Consider the following 19,280-nt stretch of genomic DNA (forward strand, 5'->3'; position numbering starts at 1 on the left):
AAATCATATTTAAATTTTATACAAAATTATGAGAATAGTTTCTACATGCATATACATATAGAAATATTAAGAAAATTATTTATCAAAAACAAAATTACTTAGAAATTATACAACACATCTTTTTAAATACAACAACAACATAATAATAATAATAATAATAATAATAATAATAATAATAATAATTATTATTATTATTATTATTATTATTATTATTATTATTATTATTATTAGATGAAATTTATAAAAAAAACATATAATGTTGTGAGCTTTATTTTTTTTATTTTTTTAAAGGAAGTTTTACTTTAAAAGTAAAACTCTTAAATTAAAGTAAGAGTTTTAATTTTTATTTAATGAACTCCATCCATAAGTTTGTTATTTCCTATTAATTTTAAACAAAAGAGATGGTATATTGGAAGAAATATATTATGTTACTAGCACAGTAGCTCTCTACTTATCTAATACTGAAATGTTAACCATGCTAATTAGTGCGAGGAGCCAAACAGGAATATTCACAAAGAAAACAAATTAAAGTTGAGGCGAATAATACATATTTTTTTTATCATTGAAATTTTTTATGCATTTTGAATCTTATAATCTTTACTTAAATTCTGACGCACAATGACATTTTAAAATATTGTTTCCAACACAAACGTTTGTAAAGGGAGGAAAGGTTGTCCCGTCCAACATGAATGAGTATGAAACTCATAATTCTTTAGGGTCGTACTATTTGATTTACAAGTTAAGTGAACATTGATACTAAGTAAAGTTAGCCTAGTTATTTGTATAGTGCTGGCAAAAAAGGAATATTCACAAAGTAAATAAAGTTGAAGCGAATAAATATATTTTTTTAATATTGAAATTTTTTATTCATTTTAAACCCTGTGACCATATCCCTAGTTGAATTCTTACACACCTTAACATTTTTAAAATGCATTTTTTTATTACACGAATGTTTGAATGGAGAAAAGGTTGTCGCATCCAACATTAATGAAACTCGAACCTTTTTCTTATCTTACTATTAGATTTATTAATTAAGAGCATCTATGACACAGTTGCTTATGCTAGTTCCTTAAATATAAGATGTGTTGTTATCACTAAAGCATTTAACATGATATTTCTTATTCAAACATATATAGTTGCTTATACAAGCAACTTGCTTAATTATTTTTTTTTATCTATAAAAAAGATACTTTCTAGGCTAAGAGTTAGTAGAAAAATGAAAAAAAAAAAGTTAAACATTTACTTCAACAACTTTGATATTGAAGTAATTTTTTTTATAGAATTTTAAAATTTATCTAATGATAGGATTCACAAATTTAAAATAAACAATCATGCCTTAAATTGCTCTACATTAACATACATGCCAAATCAAGTTGGCCCGAACGTTATTTGTATGAATACATAACATTGGTTTTTATTACAAACAAATAGTCCATTTTTAGCAACATATTTTTTTTAAAAAAAAATAATTTTTACAAAATATTATCTTAAAAATGTGGTTAAAAAATAATTATTTCATCAAAATAAACTAATCCAAATGCGGGCATAATTAAAAATATAGTCAACCTAGAGTTGTATATAAGTTGACTTATAAAAAAAGAACTTTATTTTAATATTATGATGTATTGTGCCTATCAAAATATGAGACTAATTTAAAGATATCTTAAAACAAAATATTGGTGCAAATTTAAATATATTTTTCTCTTTATTGTAAAGTAAGAGAATATTTAACCCTATTATGTGAGACAAGATGAGTGGAAAAGCTGCTCTAACCACTAAACGCTAGCTACCTCTTAGCAGAAAACACCACACACACATGTATAGACAAATTCAAAACGAACAAAAATTAGGGAATAATCAGAAAGACCTTATCATACAAATATTCTTTATGCAATTTGCCGCTCCTTGCCCTATAACCCACTAAAGATAGAACCTACCGTGCCCACTGGTTTCAGAAACAAGATGACTTTGAAGAGCTTCGTTGAGCATTTCAGTGGACCATTAACATTTTTCTATATGGCATAAAGTTTATATAAATATTGGCAGAATATTTGACGACAACAAGTTGACAATCAATAATTAAATTCATGAACAGAGCTGCAGAGAGTGACAGTTTTGACCTCTTCGCACTTTGTCTACGCTATAAATACTCCACGCACACCCCTCTGTTTCTCAATTTACTACTTCACTTCTAGTGTGAGCTAGCTAGCTTAATTCGACAAGCCCTTCCTCAATTGACCTTAATTAGCCAGCTCCACTTTTGGTGTCAAAAGAAAAAAAATAAAATTCCCCCACCCCACCACTAGATTCTAATTTTTCTCAGTCTTGGTGTTTTTTAGGTCATTATGACCATCTCACTGTTTATGTGCAGAGTAACACAACCCATAATAAATGTTCCTTGCAGTGGGAAAAAACTGATCGTGAGGCAAATTGAGAAAGAGAAAGTAGTGGTTGTAATGGGAGCCACCGGAGCAGGGAAGTCAAGGCTTTCAATTGACCTAGCAACATGTTTTCCATCAGAAATCATAAACGCCGACAAAATCCAAGTCTTCGAAGGTCTAGACATAGTCACAAACAAAATCTCCAAGGAAGAGCAACGCGGGGTTCCGCACCACTTACTAGGAACAATAAAGCCCAACATGGATTTCAGCGTCAACGATTTCTGTGACACGTCATCAGAGGCCATTGACTCAATCACGAGGTGCCAGAAGCTTCCAATCGTCGTTGGAGGCTCAAACTCGTATCTGGAGGCCCTCATGGACGACGACGATTACAAGTTCCGATCGCGCTACGATATTCTCTGCCTCTGGGTTGACGTGGAAATGTCCGTGCTTAAGTCCTACGTGGCAGACCGTGTCGACCACATGTTTTATAAAGGAATGGTCGATGAGCTGAGACCGTTTTATAGTCCCAACGGGGATTACTCGCGAGGGGTGAAAAGGGCAATTGGGGTGCCCGAGTTCCACGAGTATTTTGGGAGGGAAGAGGTTGCTGACGAGGAGACAAAACAGAGGTTGTTGGAACAAGCGGTTAAGGAAATCAAACTGAACACGTGCAAGCTAGCGATGAAGCAGTTGGGGAAGATTCGTAGGCTCAGGAACGTTAAGAGATGGCATATTCATCGATTGGATGCTACGCCCGTCTTCCGAATGCGTGGGGAAGAAGCCAACGATGCTTGGAAGAGGCTGGTGGCAAAGCCTAGTGCTTTGATCGTTGCTCGCTTTCTCTATAATAACAACTCCAAAAATAATGCCAACGTTGTTTCTGGTTCTGGACTTAGAGTGCAACCAGCTGCTTCAGAGAGTGTTCTCGCTGCCGCAACTTGCTAGTACTGTTTAACATGCTTACGCACTCGCAATCTTTTTGGTTAAATTAAAACAATTTACACCACTTAATTTATGTGTTTGATGTGGTAACTTGCTAGTTTTTAAGGTGTCGTTTTGTTCAGCCAAGACTATTATTTTTTAGTTTGTGGGGAGGGACTTGTAATCACTGCGGATGAAAAGTTTTATGAAAGTTGTCTGCTACTAATTCGATACTAGTATACTACAAGTCAAGCATCTGGTCTCCTTCAATTTTTATGGGAGTGTATGTGTAACTGTCATTTTGACATGTTATAATGAGTTTTTGTTAAGCTTTGTTGACATTGAATATTTTAACGATTTAGATGAGATTAAAAATCGGGAGGAATAAAAAACCTTTACAACAACAATGCTTAGAATTATATTTTTTGGATTATATATGTCATATTTTGTTTTTCGCAATCATAAGATAGAGGAAAAGAAAGAGTGACATAAATCAAGTAATAGAAAAAATAGTATCGTAAAAAGTGTTATATAAAAAAATTATTATTATATATATATAACTGAAAAACTAATAACAATTGATTAACAACTTTTGTCTATGGTGTTTTTCAAACCTATCATACTCCTTAAAACAAGACCCGTGTATCTATGGAGGTAGTTAATGGTAGGGACAGAGGCAAGGGAAGTGAGAATGGGTTTTTGGTTCAAATTTGAAATTCATGAGTATGAAAAATATTATCATGATCAGGAGGTCCTCGCTTAAGCATCTGATTGTCATATGGTGTGAAATTATATTGATCCCTTTCTCATATTTTCAATATCTTTATTCATCTCCTAGTTAACGATTATTGATGCTCTCTTAAAAGGTTTATTTTAATTTTTTTGTGTGTGTAAAACTTAAAAAGTACGGAGTATTTAAAAAAGCTTATTTGAAGTCTTAGAAAATGAAATTTGAATGTTTCATAAGTTTTTTTTATATCAATTTTAATAAACTTAGGGGATCATAGATAGTGTGTGGGTTAATTAATACGGGATTACTTTAACTTATTTATTGGTTTTATATTTAAACTTTAAATATGTATATTAAATACTTAAGCAAGAATTTTGTTGCCAATAGTCTTACATGACTTGAAAAAATTTACCTCCCAAAAAAAAAACTTAATAGTATATACTAAAAACTCAAGAGTCAAGCTTGTAAATAAGCTTTATATACCATAAGTTCTTAATTAACTAAAGGTACATTTGGATAAATACTTTAATTAAGCACTTATTTATAAGTTTTTATCAAAATTTAAGTTAATAATTTTCCCCCTAACTATTAAAATAAGTTATAAAAAATCTTATAAAAATAACATAAATAACTTTTATTAGCTCGAATAAACCTTATTTATCAAAATAGCTTACCTTATCAGTATAAGTATTAATTACCTCTTTCCCATATTTTTTAATATTTAAGGTTATTACACATAAACTAAAAAATGATATATTAAATACATCGATGTTTCATACTTGTACTAATAGTAATAATGATATTAATTAGACTTTAAAATTCTAAAGTATCAATTATTTTGAAGAGAAAATGAAAAGTTAAAATATCTAAAAATACATAAAAAAGAGGTAGTAATTATTTGTTATTTGCCGTTAGATGTTTTCTCTCTCTATATATATATATATATTAGTGTCCATGATTTGTCTTAGGATGTCTATTACCATTCCTTTATTTAGAATTTTTTTTAGTGCATCCATTTAAAATAATAAGGACAATAAATTGATGTCATACCTTAGTTGGTGTGATGGTATAATGTTGATGAGCATAAAAATTAACATGTATTCTTTAAGACATTAATTTTTTCCTTAAAAAAAGCATTAATTTTTATTATACATCTTGGGATTCTCCTCCATGGATGGATTCTCTACGGGGATAATCCTCATACATCTTGGGGTCTTCCTCCATAGATGAATCGTCTTCTTCTTCCTCAAACTCAAAGTCGTCTAGATCTATCATCACTAGTGCCACCCTTCGAGCATCTATCCCTACCAAAGTTAAGCGACAAGACACAAACGATGGTGCACAAGACTTAGGTAACATCGACTTGGTGAAATTAGGGCAAAAAGATCTTCCTCAAAGTTGTTAGAAGAAGCATTAGATCCTTCTAAAAACATTAGTTGCCTTGTCACTAAATAAACACACTTAATCTTTCTAACTAACTTTTTTCCTTTATATGTTTTAGCAAAACTAAATGAGAGTTATTAAATGTCCTTTGACCTAACAAATAAGTAATCATATTTATTGAAAAAATAAATTTAAAACTAAAAATGGGGATTATGTAAACAAAAAATAAAAGTCATATTTTAAAATTTTAAAAAATAAATATTTTTTGTTTAGAACTAGAGTAGTTCAAGATACAATTTTACATTTTCAAGAATGATATCATCAAAAATACTATAATTAGGAATAGGAAAATGCTAAAATTTATGAAATCAATTTTCGTGAAAAAACACATGAATGGTGATTTTCACGAAATTCTTTTTTATTTTCGTGCTAAATAACACAGCTCTTATGAATATTATTTCTGAGTAAATTTAAAAACATATTTGGTTAATTAGTTTTTAATATATTTTTTGAATAATAAATAAGTAGAAATGAAAGTTATAAGTGTGTTAAAAAATACATTCTCAATAAAATATCACTTTCTTATTCTCGTCGTGAGAATAAAAATAAAGTAAAACATGGTATTATCACTTTCCCAAAAATCAAAATTTGTAACAAAATAAAAAGTGTTATATTTTTAAATTTAAATTCCCGAAAATACATCTGTAATCAAACGAACACATTCTTAAATCTTAAGATCGGATTGTTATTATTTTTCCTCACCTTTAAGAAAAATGGTTAGAAAACAATAATGATTCGAGCGTCCCTGGCTTTGGTAAGCAAGACGCATACATAGGAATTATTCGAGATTTCTAATGCAATTGCATCTTTGCATGTGGAGACAATGCACTGTTAAAAAAACGAAGAATGGTGCACACCCTTGAATAGTTATAGATTCCACTCAAAGTGCTTCTTCTCCAATCATATCCAGTCCGTACAATTGCCTGGCATCTTGGATTTCACGAATCGCCGCTCTTCTCTTTCCGTACGTCTTATCGCACAGCACATGTGTCCTCCTTCCTTCAAATAACACCATGTGCAATCTAAATATTTATTTTTCAATTTAACGCAAGTTTTTGGTTCAAAGTTTCAGATTATCAAACTATTATTTCGATTTTTTAAGACAACACCATGAACTAATCCAACCTAATTAATATGTGTCTGATTTTTGTTATTAATTGATATGAGATGTGATTTTTGTTAGCTTTAATGGAACAAAAGGACCATGATATGATTTTCTTTTTCCAAGCGATCAAATGGTCCAGACAGTTCATCTTTTCAAACAATGCCTTTAAGATATTGCTTTTTCTTTCCCCGTTGGGTTGGATTCTCATATATGCGTCTTTAACTCAGCTTTTGGTCTAAGCAGTAGTCCCACTACCATTCCAAAGCCATATATTAGTTTTGCAAATGAATACTGTCCCAAAATATTAATATATATTTAACGATAGGTATCTTTAACTTCAAATCACTTGATATGCCTCTTGTCAATATTTTGCTCCATCAATGTGCGAGTTCAATTCTCAAACTTATGTGTGTAAAAGAACATTGTTAAGCTGACCTAATAAAAAAAAAAGAACATTTGTTAAGAGAGATACACCTCTTTAACAAATTTCAATACTTCAAAAGATATTAGTCACTGATTTAGAGTCAAGAGATATCCTGAATTCAAAAAAAAAAAAAAACCTTATAGGCTAAAAAAGAAACTAAAGATTGTGTTATTTGGCGTGTTAATAAATTATCACTCGGCAAACAACGTTCAATATATTATATAAAATGAAAATATATTCACTTTTTCTTCTCATTTTTACGTTTTTTATTTTACTTTTTATCAAATAACTTGTTACAATTATCATTGATAGTTTGAGATATACGAGAAGAGAAATATTAGAAACAGTCAGACCCTTGAATTCTCTTACTTAATACTCCCTTCATTCTTATATATAAGATCCAATTACCTACTTTATTAAGATTAAAAAACATAATTAATTTAGTTAATAATGATAAATTCATCTCAAATTTATAACTTTTTTTAAAATTATTCTTATTATTAATATTCTCCTCTCTTCTATTTGTATATCAATATATTTTTTCTCTTCTTTAAGAGTATTTCTAATTTAAAAATAATTAATATAAAAAACATTATAAATTAAATATTATAAAAAGGAATAAGAATCATTTTAAACTAAGATCTTATAATTATAAATAGAAAGGGAGTAATTATTACTACATTCATGTATCTTACTTGCTTATAATAAACTATATTTTACACTTCAAGTTTGCACCTAGTTGGCTTTCATTCGACCATGGTGTGGTGGTACTCATACTTTTTTTTTTTTGTTATTAATCATAGAGGACTACAAAAGAGGAAAGTGTCCACTCGTAATGGATCAAAGTGAACACCGAATTTAGGACGTAACTGCCTAGCTATGAGCACTATCATCATAATAGAGTAATCACGATGTCCTATAATATATTTTGAAAGCACTTGGCATTGTCTCAGTCACTCTTCGCCGCTACAATGCTTTCTATATAAGGATTTATCCAATAGCCTCAAACTTTAGTTTAAAGCACAATCTAAATTTATACTCGCTTAGGAAAGTAGAGATGGATCCCTGGATTTCAAAAGGGTTGTGGATACTTTATTTTGTTCTCTCCTTTCCACTATTAGGAAGGGTTATTATATCATTCGCATTATTATTGTTTGGAAATGTAAACGTCTTTTTACTTATTTGTTTACACGAAACAATGTTGGTAAATACACCAACCGGTATGAGTGAAAGAACAGTTCCTTTCTTCTACCAATTGCATGCGTTTGACTTTGTCTTCTCTGATGGATTTACATGTAGAAAGGGAACTTTTTCATAAGATGATAATAGTACCGATCAATAAGTTGTGGTAAAGAGATAATCAGTAATCAAGCCACAGAAATGGGTTTTTGTTAATTAAGAAACTAATTTTATCTTTTGTCCAATAGCTATATATCTTGGTGATTTTAACTTTATTAGAAAAAACTAAAAATGATGCGGTAGTACTTATTTATTCACATTAAATATAAATTCAGGTAATTATAATTATACGAACCGTGCTATAGGCCTACAATTGCCCTTTTCTTTTTCGACTCTTTTTAGAGTGCTACAGCACACTTTGTTTCTAACACCCGATGACATAACGAATCAGGAACGATAACCATAAGTTCAACCCATAAAACCGAACACAAGATTCTATTCTTCTCCACAACTAAAATTTCTTGATATCAAAACGCAAGTTTGTCTATCATATAGGCCCACCACACGAGTAAGTGGCATTACACGATTCTCCAATGCTGATTGAGTACTGATGCAAAGGTCTAGTAAGGAAGGGAGGCAATAGAAGTAGGAATTCACATACACATTGGTTGTCCATTTCCTTAGCCCACCGGCAACAGTTTTCTTCTTGAGAAGTTTGGTGGTGACCATGATTTTGGTCATTCCTGTGTCCCTCATCATCACTTGGGGATGAAGGAGAGGGTGGAGATGTGAGTGGTGAAGGTGGTGGTGTTGTGGTTGGAGGCAACATTGCACAAGCATAGCTTACTAGTGCTAGTTGGGATAAACAAAGTGGGTGAAGAGATGGTGGTGGAAAAGGAATAACTGGTGGCATGATCTGGCTCTCCATCTTTGGCACAAATGCCACAAATGTCAGAGCCATAGTTTTTAAATTGAAAATCTTGACTCTCTTCATTTTGTATCTCTTCTTTTTCTCTTCAGTTCAGTTAATGCATAGGAACCCCAGAAGCGTGTTAATTTTCATATATGGCCCCTTAGAAGTAGAACCGCTTAAATACTTGCAGATTCATAAGCTTGTTCCAAGTATGTTGTTATTTAGATGAATTATGATAATATAAAATGAGAGAATACGTGGAGGACCTGCTTGCTTTGCTATTTCATTATTTGTCATCCATTTAGTGTGATGACTTTGTAGGTGACAACTATGAGGCATTTTGCAGGGGAGAAGTTGAGTTTTCTGAAAATCTTGCGTTGAAAATCTTAATTTTCCATTTTCACATCAGTTTTAAAAAATAAAATTCCTGAAAAATAATGTTTCTTGGGAATGTTTTTCAACAAATTTTCCACAAAAACTTTTTCAATAAGGGAGATGAAAATTTTACTTTTACTTCAATAAAAATATCATAAACAACTCATCTCACAAAGGTGAGAGGTGCATTAGATAATGCGCAAATTAATAACATGCAGAAGATACGAGTGACAGGGACTTTTCTAGCAGGTCCTATAAATTTGAAGATATTTAATGTGAGAAACAAACTGATGAAAATACATAGAGCCTTCACGAAAAAATTGTTTGCCTGCTGCTTGTAACCTATTAGGTTCATGCTAGTCGCAGGGTTAATGATTGAGAGCTAGAAGACCATTTTCTGCTTTCACCTGCACACTCCTTGTTGATGATCCAAAATCTTCATCCAACAACTTCCAGAGTGTCTGTTAAAGTACGAAGTACTTCAACATAATCTGATAACCATAACTTTCACAAAGATAAACCAAAAGAAAGACGAGAAGATTTCTAACTATATCCTTTTGAAAGAAAAATTGTTAATACACACAAGCACACAAACAAAAGAAGTGTTATTGTAGAGCCTTCAAATAGTAGTTAGATGACAGTTAGGAAACAGCCGTTCTTGAAGTAACATATAGCAGGGTAATCCAGAGCCTTATCCCCAAACTATTTCTAGGATTTGAACTTGTAACCTCCAAGCTACGAGGCAATAACTTTACCATTACGTAACATGCATGATAGCATGGCAAATTTAAATTCTTTACACTTTCCTTAGCCGGTTTCCAGCTGTTTCTTGAAACATGAAATGCAAATACGTCATTGCAGCTCAAGGTAATTTGGTAGAAGAATTTGATCATCTTCCAATAATGCAATTCATTTCTTCCATCCTTAGCAGATATACAATGTGTATTCCTACCCTCTGAATTATCAGAGGAACATCCAGCAGAACTTCAGCGTTTTCCACAATTTGTGACCTCCAACGATATACTGCAGGCTTGATCTGTGAGACCAGAAGCATTATTTGGTGTACTGTATTCTTAAATTCGTAAATTTCATAGCCCAATGAGTTGGATAAAGGTAAATACAAGTTCATTCACAACCTCCTTCTAGCAAGTCCAACTTAGATATTTTATCATGCATCTCAAAGACTGATAAAGTTGGTTGTCAAATAGTTCAAGTACTATGGCAAATTTACGATATAAGTGCAGTTTAACAAGATGGAATATGTTGAAAATACTAAGCTACCAACATTTTCAAGGAATATTTTTAAGTTGAAACAAAAAATATTTCAAGGAATACAATGTAATACTTTGATTTCTGATTCTGACATTTTGACATTATGTTAACTGTGTTAACCACCATCACAAGTAAAACTGTAAAAGGGAACATTATATAAACAACAATCCCTCCCTACCCTCCATATTTAAAATTGGTCTCAACAATGCAAACATGGGGGAAAAATGATCCCTAGACATATTACTAACCCAAAAACTTGTTACTGGAGCATTTTTCAATAACAGAGTCCTAAGAGGCAACCATGCAATTTTTCTGCAACAATTCATGCATCTTAAGACTAACAATCATACAACCTTTCAAGGACAAATAGAATATCCCCGAATTCCTAGTAAAAGTGGTGGAAAACGCATTCGAAAACCTATCCTCTTGTGCAAGGAAAGTGAGAACAGCTCATGGAACACTCCAACGGACCTCTTCTCCTTCTCTCTAGAAGCCTGGTCCAAATCAGACACATCCTCATCTCCTTCTTCAACACAAACCCCGGTGGAAGTTCCACGTTGAAACTAGGCCTAACCCTAATCCCCAAACGCCCACTCTCCTCTTCAGCCCTTCGCTCAATTGACCAACTCCAGAAACGACACTGGGAAGCTGAGAGAGAAATGGGCTTGGCTGTCACTAATTCACGTATTTTCAGAAGAAAATGGGAATGATAGAAACATTCTTTCAAAAACTTGATAAGAGATAAGAGATTTTGATGTTGAATTTTCAACACATAATTAGTTCAGTTTAATAGATCTGTTTTATATTAGTTCAAAATTAATTGGGTAACTTATTAGATCTCATTAGATTAAAATAGTTCAATTTTAATGAAATAATAATTTGATTTGTTATATATCAAAAAAATATTTTAATTCGTTAAGATTTTATTTTTATATTTATTTCAGGTATAATTTCAAATTTATGACCAGACCAAACGCCCAACTTTTTACCATTCTCAAACAAATCTTAAAATGTAATACTGTATTTAAAAAGAAAAAAAAATGAAAAAAAAAAAACAAATGTGCTGATATTAGAACAATATGCATAAGTGATAATAATTCCTTCAAACATTTTCATTTAAGAAAAAATTCATAAAAATGGTTTCTTAGAAATAAAAATGACTCTCGCAAACACACTCATTCAATGCAAAGAAAAAATCAGATTTATTATAATACTATAAAGATAAATTCAATATCATTATAGGCTTTAACTAAAAAATAAAATATATTTTAAATAAAAGATAAACGATCTCTATATCTTATCTTTATTTTAAATAATCAAAATAAAAGCACCATGCTTTGATTTGACCCCGTATTTTTTGGCCATGCAACAATATTTTGGACTGAAACACCCTCCGTTTTGATGAAATTCAGATTAAATATCCAATACCTTAGCTTGGTAACTTTCCGTATTTCCAGAGAAATAGGAAATTGCGCATTTTACGTGTGCTCCTTAATTCAATTCCACTCTTACACTGGTCAAGGTCCTTCTCCTTCTCTACCACCCTCTCTATTTCTCTTTCTCTCTCGATCTTCGCTTCCCAATTTCTTTGCTTCTCATATCATATTTAGCCATATACTAGAAATTAAGCTATCCGATTCTGAGGGTTTCGTTTTTTTTTTCCTTTCTTACGTGAGTCACAGGGTTTTTCACTTTAACATTAGCAAGCGATTTTTTTATTTACCAACAACGGGTTTAGCAAAATAAACGAGAAACTATTTGGGGGGGAGAGTGAAGAAAGAACTTTTCATTTTGCATATTCAATCACCTAACTTAGGGTTCCTGAGTGTCGTTTTTTACGCGAATTCCATTCACAATGCATGATTTCATGAACCCTAATTTTTCATCGCTTTTCGGTTTTAATCGTTTTACGTGTTTCTATTGTTTATACAATTAAAATATCGATTTGAAAATAAAAATAAAAATCTCTTTTTTTTTTCAGGTGCTTTGCAGACAGCCAATCTTGATCATGGGTTTCAATTCTGTCTATAGAAGCTTGCAGGAGATATTTCCGCAGGTATAACTCTTCACTTCTTATTTTGTTTGAAATATACTTATTGGTTGCTCTTTGATCTAGTGTTTTTGCATTATAGTTATGAATTGTGAAGTTGATAGGGAATTCAAATATAAAATTAATCAAATAAAATTAAAGATTTTGAATTGGACTCTCTAGCTGATCATTATGTGCATGAACAGGTATAATTTGGATGAACGAATATTGTTTCTATTGTAACTATTACTTCCTGTTTTTGGTGGGAGGGACTGGTAATTGGTTGCGTCACAAAACATGATCAGCAAAAAAATATGTCATGAATGAGCTTCCAGATGCCAACAATTATCTAAATCATCGAACTTTCTGAAATCTTAAGAGTATTTAAAAAGATGTACTAATCTAGGAATGTGACTGACTTGATATGAATACCTCATCCTAAATGATGCATGTGTTTTATCATTTTGCACTAAACAGGTTGATCCCAGGCTACTGAGAGCTGTGGCTATTGAACACCCAAAGGATGCTGATCTAGCGGCTGGAATAGTTATTGCAGAAGTCATCCCATTCATGTCCAAAAAATTACCTGCTGCAATTCCTCCACAGCACAATAACTATGTAGCCTCACTAAATGTTGAAGGTGCAGTTGCTTATTACTTACATTCATTTCTATGTAACTGTACCTTGTTTGCATTGAACTTGTTTACTGATATATTTCTCATGACATGTTTAATCTGTAGTTGAAAGTGAGGAGGAAGGCAATAGGTTGAGGCACCGTCAGCTTGTTGATGACGTAACTGTGGGGCCTTCCTCTGCTCCACATTCTATATCTGTAGAAGTTATCAAAACAGCTGATTATTCTTTTGTACCAGATCTGAATGAGGCTCTGGACAAGTCTACAATGTCAAATGATGGTACTGATAAATTTCTTGAAATGAATGATATTAAGGAGCTAGATATTTACCAGAATGCTGAAGATAACTTCAGTGGAGAGACCTTGAATGAGATTGCTCAGGAGATGTCAAATGGCTTTAGTCAGGAAGATAATGAAAATTTTGAGAGACGATTTGTTGATGTTGATTGTGAAAATTTGATATCTTCTGGTATTTGTCAAGAGATGGAACCTAAGCATAATAACCTTAGCAAGGAGGCTGCTTCCAATAATGGTGATGGCAATAGAATTGGAAACGATTCAAATGAAATGGGGTGGTTAGAAGTTGTAAGTTCTTTAGTTGATGATTATGATGCCACTACAAGTCACAGATTGGAAGAATGTGAAACATACTTGATTGAGTTGGAAACTTCAGAGGCTCCAAAAGTTTGTCATGTTCAAGGCGATGCATTAAATTATAAAGATAGTCTTCAATCAGAATTGGTTGCTGGTTCTTCTAGTACTGGTGACAATACTAGTGATGTCGAAGATGATATTGGTGCAAAGAATGCAGGTAGCCAATATAGTCATGTATGCAGGATTGATCTGCTTGAGGAAATCATTGATGAGGCAAAAACTAACAAGGTATTATTAGTCCTAGATTTTTATATTTGGATGTTATTTATAATGATATATCATATGTGGGAGAAATTGTGAAGGTGACATTAAAATCGCTCCTATATTAAATGATAACTTGGCATCTTATTGATGATTAGATGATAGAGTATCTATGTGTATGTCATTAATACTTCTGCCATCTTAAGACTATTTGTCACTGATGCAGAAAATGTTGTTTTCATCAATGGAATCTCTTATCAACTTAATGAGAGAAGTGGAACTTCAGGAGAAAGCTGCAGAGCAGGCTAATATGGAAGCTGCTACTGGAGGGTCTAATATTCTGGCCAGGATAGAAGAGTACAAAACTATGGTGGTGCAAGCTAACGAAGCGAATGACATGGTTTGTATATATTAACAAAATTTATAGATCTAAAAGTTACAAAAATCTTTGGCATCATTATTTTTTTATGTGATGAACAAAAAATATTTATCCTTGACATTTTCTTACAGCATTCTGGAGAAGTTTATGGGGAAAAAGCAATTCTCACAACTGAACTGAAGGAACTTCAATCACGCTTGCTCGGCTTGTCTGATGAAAGGGACAGGTCTCTTGCAATTCTCGATGAGGTAATTTACAATTTAGTGTGTTCATTTGAAATTTAATCAACATACCATTGCTGCACATATTCCTGCATTTCAGAATACCTTGAACTCCTTCCTGACTATTGTTAATAATCATAATCATCTCTGTTAGAAAGCATGCAATTTAAAAATATTGGTTATGAATTGAAAGCCTATTTCGTTGTGCAATTTAATTTCTTAACTTGATGTTAAAGAAATAAAATTACTAGCAACTTATGTGGTTCATCTCCTGATTCCAGATCCGCCACATTCTTGAAGTGCGACTAGCTGCAGCAGAAGAACTGAGGAAAGCAGCTGAGCAACTAAAGCTGGAAAAGGAGGAATCTGCACGGAAGGCTCTTGTTGAACAGGAGAGACTGGTGGAGAAGGTAGTACACGAATCACAAAGACTACAGCAGGAGGCAGAGGAGAATTCAAAGGTTACTAGTGTTTCTCTGGTTTCTAAACCATTTCATGTAATATTTTGGACAAAACTCCTTTAATGTGAGCTTGTTTTATAGTGAAGAGTTGTATATCCATCCAACCCTTAAATCTTTAGTAGAGGGTTAAGAACTTAAGATCATAATTCACTTTAAATTAAATTAAGGAATGGTACACCCTAATTCACTTTAGAGGCAAACTCAATTTAGAGACCATTTTTCTTTCTTTAATTTTTTAATATTTTATGATTTTTTCCTCCTTTCCATCTTCAGTTACAGGAGTTCCTAATTGATCGTGGGCGGGTTGTTGATATGTTGCAGTAAGTTGTTTTTCTGTTTAAAATGTAGTTGCATTTTTCTGCCTGTTTCTGGTATTAATATTGTTTTAATCCAATTGCCTTTGCTGTTAATTGTTAATTCTTTGTGAAACTTACTGTCGGCTTCAGATTATTATAGGAATGTTTGTCATCCTTTTTTATGTAAAAATTAATCTTCATTATGGCCGTGAAGTTACATTTTATATGATCATTCTGTTGTACTGGAAGGCAATTTTTTTACCTAATTTTTCTGAATTTGTTGTTCCAGCCTAACTAGGACTTAAGGATTCTTTCCTTTCTTCCCTCAGCATGCATATCTTTGTGACTATATTATGAAATTTGACTTTTTGTGGTTGTGATATTTTTGTACTTTCCAATCTAATATTTACTTTTCATTTAACTTTACAGAGGAGAAATCTCTGTTATATGTCAGGATATTAAGCTTCTAAAAGAGAAATTTGATGCAAATCTTCCACTGAGTAAATCCTTCACCTCAAGCCAGACTAGTTGCAAGTTAGCTTCATCAGGATCTTCCCACAAAACATTGGCATCTGATGCAGGTTCCGAGCATAGTGAGTCATCTGAAATACGGAAGACAAGCCGGACAGCCTCAATTGAAAGCCTTTCTTCCAAGAGTGGGCACGACGAGGAAGAAAAATCCAAAGCTGATCACAATGCTCTTCTTGATGATGGGTGGTATATTTTGTCGGACTGAATTCCGGAGTTTACTGACTATTTGTTCTGCTGAGAGTGGAAAAACATAGGAGTTAATGCTATATTGTTTATACAACAAAATAAAACCTTAGAATCCTTGGATGATTTTGCTTTATGTTTCAGTAGCATACTAGCATGCATACAATTTTTATATACGTTCTCGAGGTTGGGTTCTCATTGTTTTCCAGATTTTGTATAGAAAACGTCACAGGGAATTACTAGATTACTTCTTTCTCTTCTGTAATGGTGATTGATTTATCTTTATCTTCATTTAATTACTGAGACGGCTGTACAACCGAACGACGTGAATGATCTATTCTGGGTTTATAAGCTGCTAAGCACTAAGCAGTAAGATCTATTCAGAAAACTTGGGTGATGTGAATGATCGATGTGGAATAATTGGTGACCCAAGTGTACCTACAAAACGTCGTGATAAACCAAATAAACATGTGACTAGTGAATTATGCAGGATCAACCATCTTGCAGTTGCATCCAACTATTGCTAAAAATATAAATTATATGAAAATAATTTGTGCCGTTGTTTTATATCACTGTAGAGAGAATCGTGCGAAACTCCTGCGGGTGGAAAGTAACTGCAGAGAATGCACTTTTTTTAAATTTTATTTATCAATGTTTGTTTTAAGTAAAAATATACATCAATGATCAATTGTTAAGATTCATTGCAGAGGATCTGGATCCGGTTGGTGCATGAGCCTACGTTAGTCAAATTCATATAGAACTGTCATAGCTTGAGTATATAATGGCAGGTGTGATCATGGGTCTGAATCAACCGAGAACATGATCGATCTGAACCGATTCAAAAAGAAATATTCGGATTGATTCACATTGGAAAACTGCAAATTCGGTCAATTCAATGAGTCTCTTATTTTTTAAAGACTTGAATCGAATTGATCTACTCGGTTAAATGATTATAAATAAAAGATTTAAATAATATTTTTTTCGTTATAATAATTTAGTATTTTTTTCATTTTATTGTTATTTTTTTTTTGGTATTAATTCTTGCAAAATGTTTGTTTTGTTTTTTTCCTCAAAATGATATGTATAGTGTTTTTTTACAATATCTAAAACAAGAACTAAAAAAAAAGGAAACATATTTTGTAAGGATTAAAATAATTTTTTTTAACAAGAATAAAAATGAAAAAAAACATTAAATTCTAAAAATGAAAAAATATTTAAGCTTATCTAAAACAAATTTTTCTTAACTTGGCTATCTGATTGAACTTGAAATTTGCTTGCTTCAAACTTGGTATGGTGGCAGCTTGGCATCTCAAATTTCTCCATTTTCTCTCTTTTAGTTGTAAAAGTTTGTTGTATAAATAACATTTATCCGTGTAACAAAAAGAAAATAGCATCCCTTTTCTCTCACTGGGAATTATGTAGATTGGAGGTGTCGACCAATATTTTTTCTTTATTTTTTTTTATTTTTAGACAGTCTTTTAACTATCATCATTTCATAAGTCTCACTTTTTTTTTTTCAAAAATTTGTTCCTCTACTATTTTAATCGTGTAATTTTTATTCATGCGTTAACTTGACATTTAATATTTGATGAAAATGTTGGAGGGATACTCTATTGAACTATTATGCAAGTATATCAAGAATAATGTGGTAAGTTAACATATAAATTAAAATTGCACAATTGAAATAACATTTTGGGAAAAAGAAAAAGAAAAGAGGGAGCAAATTGAGAATGATAAGGAGAACAAAATTGTAATCAAGCCAATCTTTAACTAACATGGAGTGGAATTTAGTTGCAAACTCTGACAAAGTAAGTTCTTGCTATGCGAAGCTAAAAACATCATTTATCAGACATGTCCATTTGATTGTGTTGTGAATGAAATACTGAAAGAAAAAGACAGAAGGGAATTAAAGATTGTTGCAGGTCAGGTAAGAGATATTTTGTGTGTGGATGATTAGGTTGTTCCACCACCGGTTCGTGTGTGTGACCAAAGAGCAGGTTTTCTTTTTATATACATTCGTGTTTTTCATGCCTTCTGCTATTCGGCTATTTGCTACTTATGTTTTGGATGCCATCATATTCCATTCCAAAGTAATTTGGTATATATTTTATTGCTAGCTTTAAAGTTACATTGGCTGCTCGTGAAAAATGACACAAAATGCTATATCAATTGTTCTAGATTCTTAAATCCCCCGTCTCTCCCTTTCCTAGAAAAAGTGGTTAGTTTTCAGGTCTTTTTATAAAAACTTATTAATAATCATTTTTCAGAAACCAAAATAAGAAAATAAAATAAATTAAGTCTTTTTATTGATAAGTTAAAATTAACTTATATAAATTAAATTTGAATTTTATAAAAGTTAAATAAAATTTTCTATAGGTTAAGTTCTTTTAGTGCACAAACGGTGACAATAAGGTTTGATTTGAATAAATGAGCTTGTACAAATTATCCAAATTTTTATCACTAGGCCGGCCCTAGTGAATTTCTATAAATTAATTCGTGGTTAAGCTAATTTTAATTTATGAGAAAAACTTTATTTATTTTATTTTCTTATTTTCTTCTCTTATAAATATCTATTAAAAAAAATTATTTAAACAAGACTTTAGTGTTGAAAGTTATGAACTTTATTAGCTTCCTCCTTCCTAGTAAGCTCAGTAACACTTTACAAAATAAATTTGAATATCAAAACTGAAGGTAAAATGCAATTGCAAATTAATCCATTATATTTGACTTAGTGTCATTAGAAATTGTTGGTGCTCCAAACCTGACCTAGCACATGTCCAACTTGACTCAATAAGCTCAAGTCGCCTGAGACCAGAACCAAGCAACACAAGGTGAACTGCCGTCAAACAACCTTGGAATAACTCAAGCCTTCTACCTTCTCGCTTAAGGGTAAATTTTATCAACATAAGTAAAAAGACCAATAAAAGTGACCTAACAACACATAA

The 19,280-nt window shown here is 31.9% G+C and overlaps 2 protein-coding genes and 1 long non-coding RNA gene across 4 annotated transcripts; 2 read left to right on the top strand and 1 right to left on the bottom strand.

Moving 5' to 3' along the window:
- Positions 1-2,195: 2,195 nt before the first annotated feature.
- LOC100799145 (adenylate isopentenyltransferase 3, chloroplastic) lies at positions 2,196-3,636 on the top strand. The gene has a single exon (XM_003518882.4). The coding sequence runs from the start codon at positions 2,346-2,348 to the stop codon at positions 3,327-3,329; it is 984 nt and encodes a 327-aa protein (XP_003518930.1). The 5' UTR covers positions 2,196-2,345; the 3' UTR covers positions 3,330-3,636.
- Positions 3,637-10,029: 6,393 nt separating this feature from the next.
- Positions 10,030-11,500, bottom strand: LOC102663666 (uncharacterized). Its single transcript, XR_413131.3, has 2 exons — positions 11,100-11,500; positions 10,030-10,510 (listed from the first exon to the last, which is right to left on the bottom strand). It is a non-coding gene; the product is annotated as an uncharacterized lncRNA (long non-coding RNA).
- A 681-nt stretch (positions 11,501-12,181) lies between these two features.
- LOC100789476 (uncharacterized) lies at positions 12,182-16,600 on the top strand. Of its 2 annotated transcripts, none has more exons than XM_006575021.4 (9): positions 12,182-12,268; positions 12,728-12,802; positions 13,253-13,415; positions 13,516-14,291; positions 14,491-14,664; positions 14,775-14,891; positions 15,146-15,325; positions 15,599-15,645; positions 16,051-16,600. In XM_006575021.4, exons 2-9 carry the CDS (start codon positions 12,755-12,757, stop codon positions 16,355-16,357), a joined length of 1,812 nt encoding a protein of 603 aa, XP_006575084.1. In that variant the 5' UTR covers positions 12,182-12,268; positions 12,728-12,754; the 3' UTR covers positions 16,358-16,600. The 2 variants fall into 2 exon arrangements, with proteins under 2 accessions (XP_006575084.1, XP_040862935.1); XM_041007001.1 differs by having other exon boundaries at positions 12,197-12,417.
- Positions 16,601-19,280: the final 2,680 nt, after the last annotated feature.

This window comes from Glycine max, chromosome 2, assembly GCF_000004515.6.
Source record: "Glycine max cultivar Williams 82 chromosome 2, Glycine_max_v4.0, whole genome shotgun sequence".
Taxonomy (NCBI): Eukaryota; Viridiplantae; Streptophyta; class Magnoliopsida; order Fabales; family Fabaceae; genus Glycine; species Glycine max.